Raw genomic sequence first — 13,617 nt, 5'->3', positions numbered from 1 at the left:
GCAAAATGGCAAGATTAGATGTTTGTTAAAAGTAATTACCGAACAGCAGTACCGCTTTGGCGTACTGTGGTGTGTAGGTGTGTTTGTTATCAAACTTTTAGCGGCATGTGATGATGACTACGTGTGGGCAATCCCGTGCCCTTGCTGGAATGCTATTTTTGTGAGGGAGGTTATTGATTAGGGTTTATTAAAGTGCTCAAGTAAAGGTTGCAAAAACTTTTTAAACACATATGTATGTTGCGTTTACCGATGTGGTCAGTCTTTCGGGACATACATTCTTAAACCTTTTTAGAGTTGTTACAGTAGCCCTTTCTGAATTATAAGCTTCTTCTTCGGGGCTTTTCAATTACATCTTCAAAACTCAATACTCATACATTAATTTAATTGATCTTTTTTACTTCCTTTTCAACAGTATCGGTCGTCTTCCAATAAAGCGTGGTCGACGGATGAAGCATTCGGTCGGTTCCGGTCCATCGGTACCCCACCATCCGGCTGCTGGCGATCTGGTGATCGTGCATCGGAAGATCCACTCGAACGTGACCATCTCGGACGAGGAGAACACGTCCGAGTACAGTCATGCACCGTCGAGCCAGCGATCGACGCTCGAATCCAATCCGGATCTACCGTCGGTCGTGATGATGAAATCTGGCCGGCGTGTTGATCGAATTATGCAGCAGCAACCGATGCATAAGAGCACCACATCCGCAAAGGATACGGACGATGATGATGGTGACGACGATGACGATGCGGATGACGATGGTAACGTGCCGGACAGTGATCTCGAGCAGGACTCTAGCGATAGTAGCTCGGACGAAGTGGAGCGAACCGGTCGGCAACCGGTGGCGGATGTCGTCAACGGTAATCGGGTGTAACCAGGGTGTCCCCGCTCGTCTATTACTGATGCCATTTTGTAGGAGTGTGTTTTTCATGTTTGAGATTATGTAGGGGAAGTCGATCGTGTATCAAAACAGTGTCTTCTCTATTTCTCTGTACCAAGTCAGTCGATTGATTGTTTATAGTGATAGATTTTTGCTACGTTTTCAACGCTCGTGGTGCGTATTTATATTGTAAATTTGATTTCAGTTATGTTTTCCATTGCTTGTATTGTGTTACCGATCTGTTCCGTCCTTCATTCTGTTTTGTGTTTGAGTTTTTCTTTTACCAGGAGCTTGTTAAATACGGCTCCTTCACTAGCAGTGGCTTTGCTGCCGGTATGATCTGTAATCTACTGCAAGAAAAAATCCAGTCCAGTCGCTAAAACGATATTATACTTAGAATTAGGGTACGCTCAGAAAGGCGTATGCGTAACGTTGCATGTTGGCGAACGTGAGACTGAATCGATCGATAGCTCAGCTATATGTTTTGTGTGCTGTTTGCTATTGAGGAATTATTTATTCGGCAACCACTTCTGTCAAATCATTCCGTGTGCGTTTAAGTATGTAGTAAGTGCATCTGGAACACTGGGCACTGTAAGAATAACAATTCCAAACCGAATAACACGCAACAATCGTCGACTGTGGTGTACAAATTATGGTGGCCTATTTAAAATGGACGAAATCTGTCGCATTTAGTTTTTAGCTTGTTAGAATATGGAAAAGGACTCTAGCGATGGAGCGCTGTAAAGAGCCACAAAGTTGTGCGACACATTGGCCATCATTCTTAAGATTCTGGTATTATAGCAACAGAAAAAGAAAAGGGAAGAGCAACGTTGACTGTTTCATTGTACATATTTATATCGGTTTTTTCCGTTTCCTGTTTTTTCTTCCATTTTTGCTCATTTTGCTGCCACTGGAAACGTTTCTTGTTTTTGCGTTTTTTTCTTCTTCTTTTGTTTCTTTGTTTGTTTGGTTTTTGTTAGTTCCTATTTTTTGTGTTTTCTTGATATTTACTCATTACTAGCAAGTCTCATTCGCTCTACTGTTATACGCCTGTTACGTATTTTACACTTATACGTACGTACTATTTATTTGCTCTCGATGTACAACTTTGCGCGCCACACAGGAAAGGAATGAATGGACGAATGAACTTGAAAATAATGTGCAATTTTGCTAATCCAGGAGACAGACACACGCGCGGTGAATTGTTGTTTTCTTCTCGAATGTAAACATTCCAATCCTCTAGTAGTATAGAAATGCTAAAGGCAACTAGCACCACAAACAATCCGTAACTGTTCGCATGTAAAATAAACTAAATAACTGAAAGCAATCAAATATGCATAAATTGAGAGAACAGGTTTAACACGAGAGAACAAAGCACGCCTTAGAAGGAAGGATCGATCGTATGACAGGAGAGAAAGGCATTAGTAGTAGAGGAACTGTGGAGTAGAAATGGTACATAAGGAAGGACGTTCATGTTCGCTTCACAGTTGTCCTTAAGGCGTGTATTTGTGTACTGATGAATATTTCCAATTCGCTCTACTGTTGCCATTGCCTTAACTGTTGAAAGCCCACAATTTTCAACCGCAGCATTACTAATTTAGGAAAAGAAAAGAAAGCAAATAGCTGTGCTCTGTTTGTTTGTTAGCATGTAGAAGCAAGCAGCACCATACAAACTCATTGGTACCTGGCTAGAAGTGCGTTCATTGAATAGGTTGGCAAACAAATGAAGCATACACCGAGAAAAAAAGACACATATAAATGAGTGTACTGAAGTAAGCGGATAAATGTAGCCATACGAAAGCTTAGCACCACGTTGCTGCTACAAGAGATATTATTTTTGATGCATTTTACTCTAATTCCACCGCGCTCTTCAGCAGAGAGAAGCGATCGCAACGAAATGAGAGAAGGAAGGAAACGTATTTAAATTTGCTATCGCCGTGCAAATGCAGGAATTGTAAATGGAAAAAGGGACAAACTACCTTTAGTGCGTAAAACATGCAATGAAGCAAAGCGGTATAAATATGTAATTGTAAGTATATGTGTCTGCACGCGCCACGCTTGTACGACATTTTTAGGCCTTTTTCCCGCCCCGCCCGATGATGCTGATAGCAGAAGTCGAAGAGATTAGTTTATTTTTGCAAAAAAAAAAAACGCAAAACAGCGTAATCGTATCGATAGTGGGTATAATGTTAAACAAAACAGCAACTCCAATTAAAATGATAAGGTAACAGCCGGTTGGCTAGCAGATAAATCTATATTAATCGTTGTTCAAAATCAAACATTCAAAATTAACACAAAATGGTACAATTCAAAAATTGTTCCACAGCAAACGTACGTGAGCACACGCGCTTCATTCTTCGAGCAAAACAAGAAAGACAACATAGAAACGAATAATTTACAGGAATATGCAGGAAAATCTATAGGAACGGATTAGTGTAACGTCGATGGCAGGAGTGGCAAACATATAAACCTCGTGTAATAAATCCACTATTATTACTAATGATACTTAAACGGTAGGAGGGTTGATGAGGGAATGCCAATACAGTTTGGTAACCGAATGTTCAAAGAGACATGTGAAAGATAAGAATGTCCGACGAAATAAAGAAACATACAAATGGAAATCATTTTGTTATTTCGTGTTTCGTTTAACTGTGCCTTGATTAAATTTGAGTCCTTTAAGTTACTCGGAACAGCATTATTTATTGGAATGTAATCTTTTGGCATGAAAGATGCTAGATTGTTTTAGAAATAATTTATTTCTTTGCAATTGTTGGATAATAATATTCAACGGATGCAACGGGTTCATGCGTTGGTGTAATTTGCGAACTACCCTGTGTGTACTAAATTCCCTTTTTGTCGTTGCACAGTGGTAAATTCCATTGTGATTTATAATTTGTTCTAACATCAATAGCTCAGGTTATTGTTACGTTTTCCGATAAAAGATGACAATAAATCGCTTATTAATTCCTTTATCATAAATTGCGAAGAATGCACAGGATTGAAATAATTTTGAAGAAAACATAATTTAAATTCTTCGAGTCACACAGCTTGCGTTTATACTGCGCAGCTTTACTTCTCAGCAATTTTGACACGTTGTTTGACGTTTCGGTGTGTTCGTGTTCCATATCGCGTTTTTTTTTCTTGGTTGTGTGTGTAAAGGAAAATTGATTTTTTTTGCCACAAAACAATCTACGTTCGCGAGAAGTTAGTGCACCATATTTTATGAAAAATCCATTACCTAGCATGACCGCAAACGGCAAAAGTGCTTTCTCTGGCGTTCGGTGAAGAAGCGTACGTGCGTGCGTGCGTGCTTGCTGGTTGCTGCTGTCTGTTATCGCTGCCGAAAGTGTTTGTTGCCGTGTGGAGGAACGTGTTGAAAGTATTTGCTAACGCAGATCCCACACAGCTTCGTGGGAAAACGACGGCAGCATCCTCTTTCAACCGCTTCATTCTTTCCAAGCCCTTCCCGGGTTCTTTCGGGCCAGGCATTGCAGTTATAGCGGTGATTGTTAGACTGTGTTGTTTGCGTATCTGTTGGGATCAGTTCCTTGTTTTCAATAGTGCACCGTGTTGTGGTGCAACGTGTACAAGTGCCGCAGAACGCATCTTAGCTCCTCCCGTTCGCCATGGCAAGTCCACGTACGCGTCGTGTTCTGAGTGAGCTGAAGCCATCGGACGGAAACAATGTAAGTCTCCCCGCACAGTCATGTGTTGACACGCGTCATTAATCCACTAATACTCATCTGCTTGGTTTTCTATGTATTTTCTATGTTGGTCCTTCGTACACGGTTAGAAATGCTTCGAATGTGGTACCCACAACCCACAATGGGTCTCCGTGACGTACGGTATTTGGATCTGCCTCGAGTGTTCCGGCAAGCACCGTGGCCTTGGCGTGCATTTGTCCTTCGTGCGCTCGGTTTCGATGGACAAGTGGAAAGATGTCGAGCTGGAGAAGATGAAGGTCGGCGGCAATCGAAAGGCACGCGAATTTCTCGAAGCGCAGGACGATTGGGACGAAACGATGACCATCCAGCGGAAGTACAACACGCGTGCGGCCGCCCTTTACCGTGACCGCATCAGCACACTGGCCCAGGGCCAACCGTGGGACGAAACAAGTGCGCTGGCACGTACGAAAGGTTCGGGCTATGCAGGTGGTAGTGGAGCTACAAGCAGTGGTCACGGAGGATCGACCGGCTCGATGACACATTCCAGAAGTAGTGGATCAATGGGTGGAGGATACCAGAACGGAGGCGATACGTATTACCAGGACGGCGGAAGCTATCAGCAGTACCAGACGCCCGAATTTAAGGCCCAAAAGGAAGATTTCTTTAGCCGCAAGCAGGAGGAAAATGCTTCTAGACCTGAGTGAGTGGAATGGAAGAAAGGCTGTTTCTTTAAACGATGGTAAAATAATGTAAAAATGTGTATTTTTTTGTAGAAACTTGCCACCGAACCAGGGCGGAAAGTATGCCGGCTTCGGTTACACGATGGATCCACCGCCAAGAAGTCAATCACACGAGCTTTTCGATACGGTCCAATCCTCGCTTGCTACGGTAAGCGAGAGAGAAAACAGATCTTTCTCATGGCATACTAAGAATTATGTAATTTATTGTTCTATCCTTTCGTTGCTAGGGCTGGAATGTGTTCTCCAAGGTGGCAAATGTGGCAAAGGAGAATGCCCTGAAGTACGGGAGTATGGCATCACAAAAGGTAGTAGAAGTTTCTAGCACCATGTCGGAGAAGGTAGTTGTTGCACACATCTTGCACTAATTTTGTGTTTGTTAAGTTTACTTGTATTTTTTTATTGCTAGCCTACATATTTCTCTTATCAGGGATTCGTTTATTAATCTTTTGTTATTGTTTTCTTTATTTGTCAATTATAATTTCTTTCTTCTCTCACATGCACACCATACATTACATCAAACGAATATGCTGTGTTCCGGCGGCATACACATCCGTTCATTGTTTTTGTGTTCGTCTATTGGTGTTTATTTGGCTAGGTTAAGGAAGGTTCGCTGTTGGAAGGAGTCGGCTCGCAAGTGTCAAACCTGGCGACAAAGGTTCGTATTCAATTGTAGGGATAGCTATTAAGCTCTCTTTTTTATGTATGCTTCTTAGCATATTAGTTGGAATGCTTCCATTTCGTTAAGTAATATCATTTAGCGGCAAGCGGGAAGCGAAAATCACCTTTTGTTGTATGTTAAACAATTGTTTTAATCTTCCTCATTTGTAGGTAACCGAGGTGGGTCGCAAAGGATGGGGTGGATTTGGTGCTCCGGGTGGAAATTATAGCACCCCATCCGGTAGCAACGATCAGTACAGCAACATTTCCTCAGACAGTGGCGTTAGCAGTCCTATCAATGGACGACAGGGCAGTGGCGGCTATCAGCAGCGTGGCTCATCCGGATCAACACGGCGGGACGAATCTTGGTCGAATAACGGTTGGTCGAATGATAGCAATTCCAACAGTTTGCCCCAATCCTACCAGAACGGTGACAACGATGATGACGGTTGGACCGGTTTCGAATCGTACTCGGGAGCGGCATCCGGCAAAGCGAACGCATCGACCGAATTAATGGGCAATGTGGACATGCGTAACGAAAATTTCGACCGCCAAACAAAGTCCGGCGGAACGCGCCGCACAAGTAGTAATGGAACGAACCGACATTCGACCAAATCGCCACCTTCCTCGATCGATCAGGACTTTGCTTCTCTTGATATTAAAAGCAACCGGGCACCGAAAGGCACCAGCAGCAGCAGCAGCAGCAACAGCACGACCACCGCTTCCAAGAAGCCTAATAACAACCCAGAGGACGATCTGTGGAACATGCTAAACAATTAGGCGAGCCAGAGAGTTGGAGTGATAAAAAAAACCCGACACCTAGCTGTCGGAGTTGATGTGAATTTTAACGAATCATACTACTGCTATTACTACAAAAACGACGACAACAATTGCCAGATATGACTTACTGTGGCGGGAAACAACCGGACCCGTTCGCCCTTTCTGTTCCGGAGCATGTAATGTGAATGTGTGTAATCCAATCCAATGTATTATAAGAAGGTTCAAAACCGACCGATCGACTATATCCTGGAGGTTTCGCTCCTATTTAGATCTGGTGGCATAAGCGTAAGGAGATGATTATATTAAAGTAACGGAAGAAACCAGCCCCCCTTTAAATGGAGAGTGAGAGACAACGAGGCATAATGGTACACAGGTATTGGGAGAGAGAGATATATAATATGAGAGGAAGAGAAAAATAGTGGAATATATACATATATACACATATTCTATATTCTAGTAGAAATCCTTGAAAAGAAATGCGTCGTTACAGTGCACGGCGATGATTGTTTTCGGTTTCCAAATCCTTCTCCTTGCAACCTGCATTCCTTCCGTAAAGAATAACAAAACATCCATCCTTTAGCAAAATGACCTATGATTATGAACATAAGAAAAGAACTGGAAGCAGCATCACTGTGCTACACAGATAATAAAAGTGGTCCTAATTGTAATCGCAATTATGCAGAAACCATGCCCTCGAAGCATGTAGTTGTGATGTAAAACAAAGGTAGAAAACATCCGAAGAATGTATTGCCGTTTGTAGTAATGTAACTCCAGGAACTCCGCTTGCGATCGATCAATTTGGTGATATCATCTATTGCCATACTGAACCCCAGTGAAGCCCTATATTAGTGGTGTACGTTATCTTTGAACAGTGAACTACTGAGAACTATCTTCACTGTATGGAAGGACGAGAAAGGCTTATGAAGAAGCTGAATAACTAGTTGGCGACTTAATAGAGGCAACAAGTATATACGTCTGTAAGGGCGAACAAACGTCTAATAATGCCTGCTGACCTGAAGCTCTGGACCAAAAAGGTAAGATATTACGGTAAGTAAGATTTTGTAGTAAATAAGATTTCATATTTCGAAATTGTAATATTTGCAACGTTGTAGATAGAAGATTTTTTAGACTGATAAGGAATGCTCAGAAGTTGCTAATGAGAACAATACCACCAGAAAATAAATCATTCTTCTATTTTCTTTTGTGGCACTAGAACCCTCTCTCTTCAAAAATATCTGGCTTTTCTTGACTTCATTTACCTGTTGCAGGATAGTCAGTCCTACGGCACAGAACGTCTCCAAATAAACTGATAAAATACTTGAATATTGAAGAGCTTTTAAACGGAGCATTTGGAAAACTCACCCCTCGAAGATATGGTGGAGTTTTCTGATGCCTGATGGAAAATGTTTGTGCAGCGGAATATTAAGCTAATAATATTCGATCAACATTATGTAGTTGTTGAAAGCATGTTTCTTCATATGATACCAAACATTCATGAAGAAAATCCCTACGAGTAAAAGTAAGGGGGTGTATGGCATTCCTTAAATGCCATTTCTCATTACTGGTCAATATTAAAATGAAAAAAGAATAGTTCATTTGACTGTAATGAAAACCGAGTCATTACAACGACCAAGAATTGATTTTGTAGGTTCGTTTCCATAACGTTTTCAACTCACCAAGATGATAAACAAATGATAAGCAGTTTGTATGAGAAAGAATTTTCCGAATAACGACTGAAACACTCGAACGGATTAAAATCGTTATATTATGGTTGACTGTAGTTGTATCGTTCATAAAAAAGTCCACAATTTTTTTCAGTAATGTGAATTGCTTTGAAGGTCATCCGATGATCATGATCAGGTTTTAGATCATCTGTCTGTAGTTATGCTGAACTAAAACAAAACTTTAATTACCATTAAAGTTTAGGAGTAGCACCTAGAAAATTTATAGGAGCATACTCTCTTTCACTGTTCCAGGTAATCATTTTCTTCGGGCTTCTGCCCTCCAGGAAGATCATGTGGTACATCATTAAAAGAACCCAAATGTTGTTTAGCTGCCCGATAAGTTTGTTGTCCTTGTTTGTTGTGGCCTTGAATTGTACCAACCACTCAACCAATGCCAGAGCAAATTTAAGGTACCCAAAATTAGACATGAGCATTTAGCGACACATACAATACTGGCCATTCTCACTAACAAAAGGTGTAGGTAGATCATAAATTGTAGAAAAAAAAGTTGACATTTATTTGTGAGTTATTAATGCCATCAACTTGTAGTTGATTGAGCACTAATTGAGAACAAATGAGATAAAATTTAATACTTTTTTTTGTTTTAGAGTTGGGACATCATGGAATAAAAACTCCTCCAAAGTAGAGGCTTAATGGCAGTTAACACAAAACAAAGTTTAAAAAAAAAACTTATTCCAATATACGTGCCTATTCACACGGATGATTATCGTAACTATCTTGTGCTGATCCATGCAAGAGTAAATTATGTGAGCTTTTGAACTTGGACTTCCGAAGACGCGGCTACCGGTGCCTCTCGATGGAATGATCGTGGATAGAATATTGTTTTTACTTTATTAAGCCGAGGGCGTAGGTTACCGTTCAAGCTATTCGTTAGGTCCGGGTCTGGTTATGGAATCCATTGAGCGTCGATGCGTATGCGAGTTTTGCATTCATGACAACGAATCAAACCTGACCTGCTACCGTCTTGGTCCTCCGGTGTGCTGATACACTTGAATGAGTTGTGCGTGTGGAGGTAGTGAGGTGTGTACACCTACGTCTTACCGGGTTGGGTTTCGCTGATGTTGGTGCTTTATGGGAATAGATTGATCTTCAAGTGGACAACCGTGTTCAAAAGACTGGTGGAAGTCGTAAATAGATGCAGTTAATGGGAGTCCGATGGATCATAGAAGATCACACTGTGTGATCTGTAAATGCAATTCGTCATCCCGGAACTGGAACTTGGATCGCGTTAATGTCTAGAATGTCTTACAAAAAATGCGAAATTACAAAAAAAAATCGACCGAATGAAGAATCACTATTAACCGGGATTAGCAACAGACAAAGCATGTTTTCGATTGGCAATGTAGTACGTTCGTTGCTTTATAACGATTGATTGCAAACTAACGGTGATATGGTTGAGTTTATCTGCAGGAAAACATTTACCTCCTTGCGTCTTTTGTCAAGCATCACACTCTAACCACACTGCTATATAAAGGGCCATTAAATTTAAAGACACCCGTAGCGGACCCGTCCAGCTGTATCTTGGTGGTGATTGGGAAAGGATGATTGGCGTTGAAGACTGGTTTTTATTTCCTATTCCTATCAATCGTTAAAGGTGTACAAGGTGGGGCCATACTTAAAGCTTGAGTTCGCATTCGTCGCTCGCGACAAAGACCAGGTTTTGAATGATCCAAAATTGATGAAATTTTGTTAACCAACTTTGCAATGGGAAGATCCTGCTTAGCGTTTGCCATTTGATGAGCCTTAGCAATCATTCTAGACGGAGGTAGACGCCGTGGTTGTAAAGATGGTTTTATGGTAGTTTTTGTTTCTTCCTCTACGAATATGTTTCTCCCCTATGGAACTACACCCGCTGTGTGGTGTTATTTAGTTTTAGTGATGAACATCAGGCAGTGAGATTCGATTGATTATAGCATTTTCATGAGCTCAGCATTCCTTCTAGTTGATTGGCATTATAATAGGGGATTAAACTTTTGGTAATTGTTATAGGATTAGTCGAAATTATTTCCCATTAGATCGGATTAGTTTGCTGTGTTTAATGGTTGGATCGAATATTGCTCTTCTTTAAAAAGCATTTTAATAAATGAAAAATAATTTACAATAATACATGGATTATTTATACATTTACACTAATTTACGGTACAATGTTTCTACTTTATTCATCCGTAGGTTTGCTGCTTAAAGTTCATCAACTGCCCCTGGTCGTAAGGCGATCGGATCTTGCTAACCAACGAATCGGCCTTTCCGAGGCCCGTTACGGCCACTGATGATATCCATAAAAATGAGCCTTTTTGACACGCAAATGGAGGAACGCCGTGGGCCCGTTTAAATGTGCAACAATAACAGCAGCAAAAGAGAAGATCTTCATCCAAGCTGTAAGTAGAAAAAGTAGCGCTACCAGACTCCATTATTGATGACCTATCTTTTTGGCCGAAGGTTGAGCAGTGCGATGGTAACGAAACGGTCGCCCCGTGTGAACCGTGTCCTTGAAGTTTTGTGGTACGATAAAAGATATAATTTATCGTTCGGGAGATCGAACTACCGAAAAACTTCATTGCGATGGACACAGCGTTGCGTTTCCAGTCGGATCGAATGCGGGGGGGACATATCCGGAGGATCGGAAATTACTTGTACGATCGAAGAATATTATTTTGTGAACTTTTCGAATAGACTTGGGCCACCCTTGACACCACGCTGAGTGAAAAGGCAGAGGTTCTTCCCGAAATAGATGCGCGCTTGATCTGGTGGGGTTTGTTTCTGTTTCGGTTGATAGTGAGGTTAAGCGTGAAGTACATAATCGAGTAGTGACAAATTTATCGGTACTTGAGTCACTCGGCACTTTTTATGGAGACTTCATCCAATGGTTGTGTTTGTGTCCTTTCTATGCTGAGGCACACTTCAAGATGGTGACTTTCACCAATATTAAAAGCGGAATTGTTAAACGATTGGCGACCTTGAGCTTGGGTTTTTTTTTAAATCGTTTTTGGAGGTTCTTTTTGATGCACTTGAAGCTGTTAGTTCCAATGTCGGTGACTTTTTTGTTTGGAAAGTGCATCCACGGAACGGTGAAGAATGTGTCTGTAGATTGGGTAACCGATCACAGAGGATATTGATAGTTTTTGAAGAGCTATTCGGAAGAAGCAATGATTACATCGCGTAAAGATGATATTCATCATTTGTGAGTAAAATTCGGCTGGAACCAGTTTCGGAACCGAAAGGTCCCGAACGTTGTTTGTTCAGGGTCTTCGATACCCGCGCAATGCCCGAAATGATCTCGATCTCCTTCGAATAGAAGCAAGCGCGCAAGTGCGTACGACGACGCCCTAGCGTGTTGTCGGCGAAACATACGCATCGCAATCCGTGCATGAAGACGAACGAAGATTCATAGCAGCATCGAAGAGACCGGTTACCACGGGCAGAGGATAGTCCACGGCCGACTGATGTATCCCGTAAGCTGGTCCCGAAAAAGGTCGCCCGGTTTGTAAATTCCATTTCTTTTAAACACGTCTTGGGTGCGTTGCGAAAGTGAACCTTTTTCGCCGGCGTGGTACGCAGTTCGTTGCCGCCATGGTTCCAATCGGTTGGGTCGCGCAAACGTGTCACCGAAAATATGTATCGGGTGACAACATAAGCAGAGGGAATAGCTTGCCAATAGTTTGCCGGTAGTCGAACGAACTCCACAATGCTTCCTTTTGGAGGTTTCGCTTAGGATTAAGAGTTTGAGGAATTGTCTTCCGCAAAAGCACAAACGGAAAGGAAGCCACTACCAAATGTTTTATAGCTGTGTGAAAATGTGTGCGACACTTTATTGTAAGCGGAGGGAAGCCGCAAAATGGCGACATGGGGCATCCAAAATTCAAGGCTAATCGAAATACGATTTTAGGGTAGTTTGATTCTGCTAACATGCGGAACTATACTCAATCATACAAGGAAGAGCTCTGTCTGATGACATTTTGCAGCTCTAGACCTTTTTTCAAGAGGAAATCCTTTAACAAAATCTTTATACGTTTTTTTCTTCCTTCGTTGATCTATAAAATATTATATATTCGACGGGATTAATTACGACAACAAAGTGTTAAAATATCCTTAATAATGTAGTTAAGCATATTTGTAAACAAAAAATGTACCTCAAATCGGAAAAGAACAATTATCGTTAATCAATAGGTCGAGGTCTTTTGACTTGGCGTTTTTTTCCCTACCGGTTTTTTTTACTACAAACTACTCACAAGAGACTTTACCCGTTTCACCCTCGGGGCTAATGTCAACACCGACAGCGAGTTTTGGACAATGTCCGTACGAGACAGTACGTTGATTATCGCACCTTGTGGCGCATCTTCTGATCATAGCGCATCCCAATTAAGCGAAGGTTGTAGCGGTGGCGCTCGATAATTGTCGAAAATGTGCGAACTGCAACTGCATGATTTGTCGTACGAAAGGTGCGAGTTTTTCTTTGTGGGTATTTTAGGTGTAGAGTTAGTGCGTTAAGCCGGTGAAGTTCATGTTTATTGACTTGTCACAAGATTGATAATAAGCTATTCCCAATCATACAAAGCTCCTTTTAAATTACTGATAAAACGTATCGACAAAAGGTGTTCATTAACTAATTTTCTTAGATTGGATTAGACGATCCAGCTTCTTTTCTTTTTCCCGCTGCGTGCGCTGTAGTAGCGACGAATGCCCAATTTATCTCGATTCCGTTGACGGATGTTTTCGCTGCTAGCGGTGGCGACTTATGACAAATGATGCCGCCTCGCATTGTGTTGTTTGGTAGTTTCGGCAGGGTAAGGTATTATCCGGGCAATGATTAGCATAAGCCGCGAACGCAATTTATCTTCCACCGCGGAGGGACTTGTTTCTGCTCGAGTGAGATTGATGAGCCGCCTGAACTGGCTTGTCCTCGGGGTTGGCGATGATGAAAATGTGTCCCATTCCATGTGGATCGCTTCTGTTCACCGTGCGATCGGCCGGTTTTGTCGTTTTGGTAGATGTATTAAATCATTATTATTTTGTTTTCACACAAACAGAACGGAATCGTTACGGATGCGCATCCTTCGTGCCGGTGTGTGAAAACATCATTTTGTTGTGTGTGATTTTTGATGATTTTTGCATGATCACCTGTCAATGGGATGATTGGGTCCTGCAATAAATTATG

The 13,617-nt window shown here is 41.7% G+C and overlaps 2 protein-coding genes across 7 annotated transcripts in view; both read left to right on the top strand.

Moving 5' to 3' along the window:
* Nucleotides 1-3,499, top strand: part of LOC125771940 (mitogen-activated protein kinase kinase kinase 12) — a 30,054-nt gene extending 26,555 nt beyond the window's left edge. For all 3 annotated transcript variants that reach the window (XM_049443144.1, XM_049443146.1, XM_049443145.1), the window contains exon 7: nt 413-3,499. In XM_049443144.1, coding sequence (XP_049299101.1) covers nt 413-872 — 460 coding nt within the window. In that variant the 3' untranslated portion in view covers nt 873-3,499. The remainder of the gene's footprint in view (nt 1-412) is intronic.
* Nucleotides 3,500-4,012: 513 nt separating this feature from the next.
* LOC125771972 (ADP-ribosylation factor GTPase-activating protein 1) lies at nt 4,013-7,405 on the top strand. Of its 4 annotated transcripts, none has more exons than XM_049443210.1 (6): nt 4,013-4,564; nt 4,672-5,243; nt 5,317-5,431; nt 5,511-5,588; nt 5,879-5,938; nt 6,112-7,405. In XM_049443210.1, exons 1-6 carry the CDS (start codon nt 4,505-4,507, stop codon nt 6,718-6,720), a joined length of 1,494 nt encoding a protein of 497 aa, XP_049299167.1. In that variant the 5' UTR covers nt 4,013-4,504; the 3' UTR covers nt 6,721-7,405. The 4 variants fall into 4 exon arrangements, with proteins under 4 accessions (XP_049299167.1, XP_049299169.1, XP_049299168.1 ...); XM_049443209.1 differs by having other exon boundaries at nt 4,014-4,564; nt 5,511-5,621; XM_049443212.1 differs by lacking the exon at nt 5,879-5,938.
* Nucleotides 7,406-13,617: the final 6,212 nt, after the last annotated feature.

This window comes from Anopheles funestus, chromosome 3RL (assembly GCF_943734845.2).
Source record: "Anopheles funestus chromosome 3RL, idAnoFuneDA-416_04, whole genome shotgun sequence".
NCBI classification, from domain to species: domain Eukaryota; kingdom Metazoa; phylum Arthropoda; class Insecta; order Diptera; family Culicidae; genus Anopheles; species Anopheles funestus.
Note: the sequence above shows the minus strand (reverse complement) of the source record. Positions and strands in the feature narration are given on the sequence as shown.

Excerpts from the sequence above, each read along its gene's own strand:
- LOC125771972 (XM_049443209.1), top strand. The coding sequence starts at position 4,505 with ATGGCAAGTCCACGTACGCGTCGTGTTCTGAGTGAGCTGAAGCCATCG. Across the intron at positions 5,244-5,316 it reads GAAAATGCTTCTAGACCTGA|AAACTTGCCACCGAACCAGG; the intron begins GTGAGTGGAATG and ends ATTTTTTTGTAG. Across the intron at positions 5,432-5,510 it reads TCCAATCCTCGCTTGCTACG|GGCTGGAATGTGTTCTCCAA; the intron begins GTAAGCGAGAGA and ends TTTCGTTGCTAG.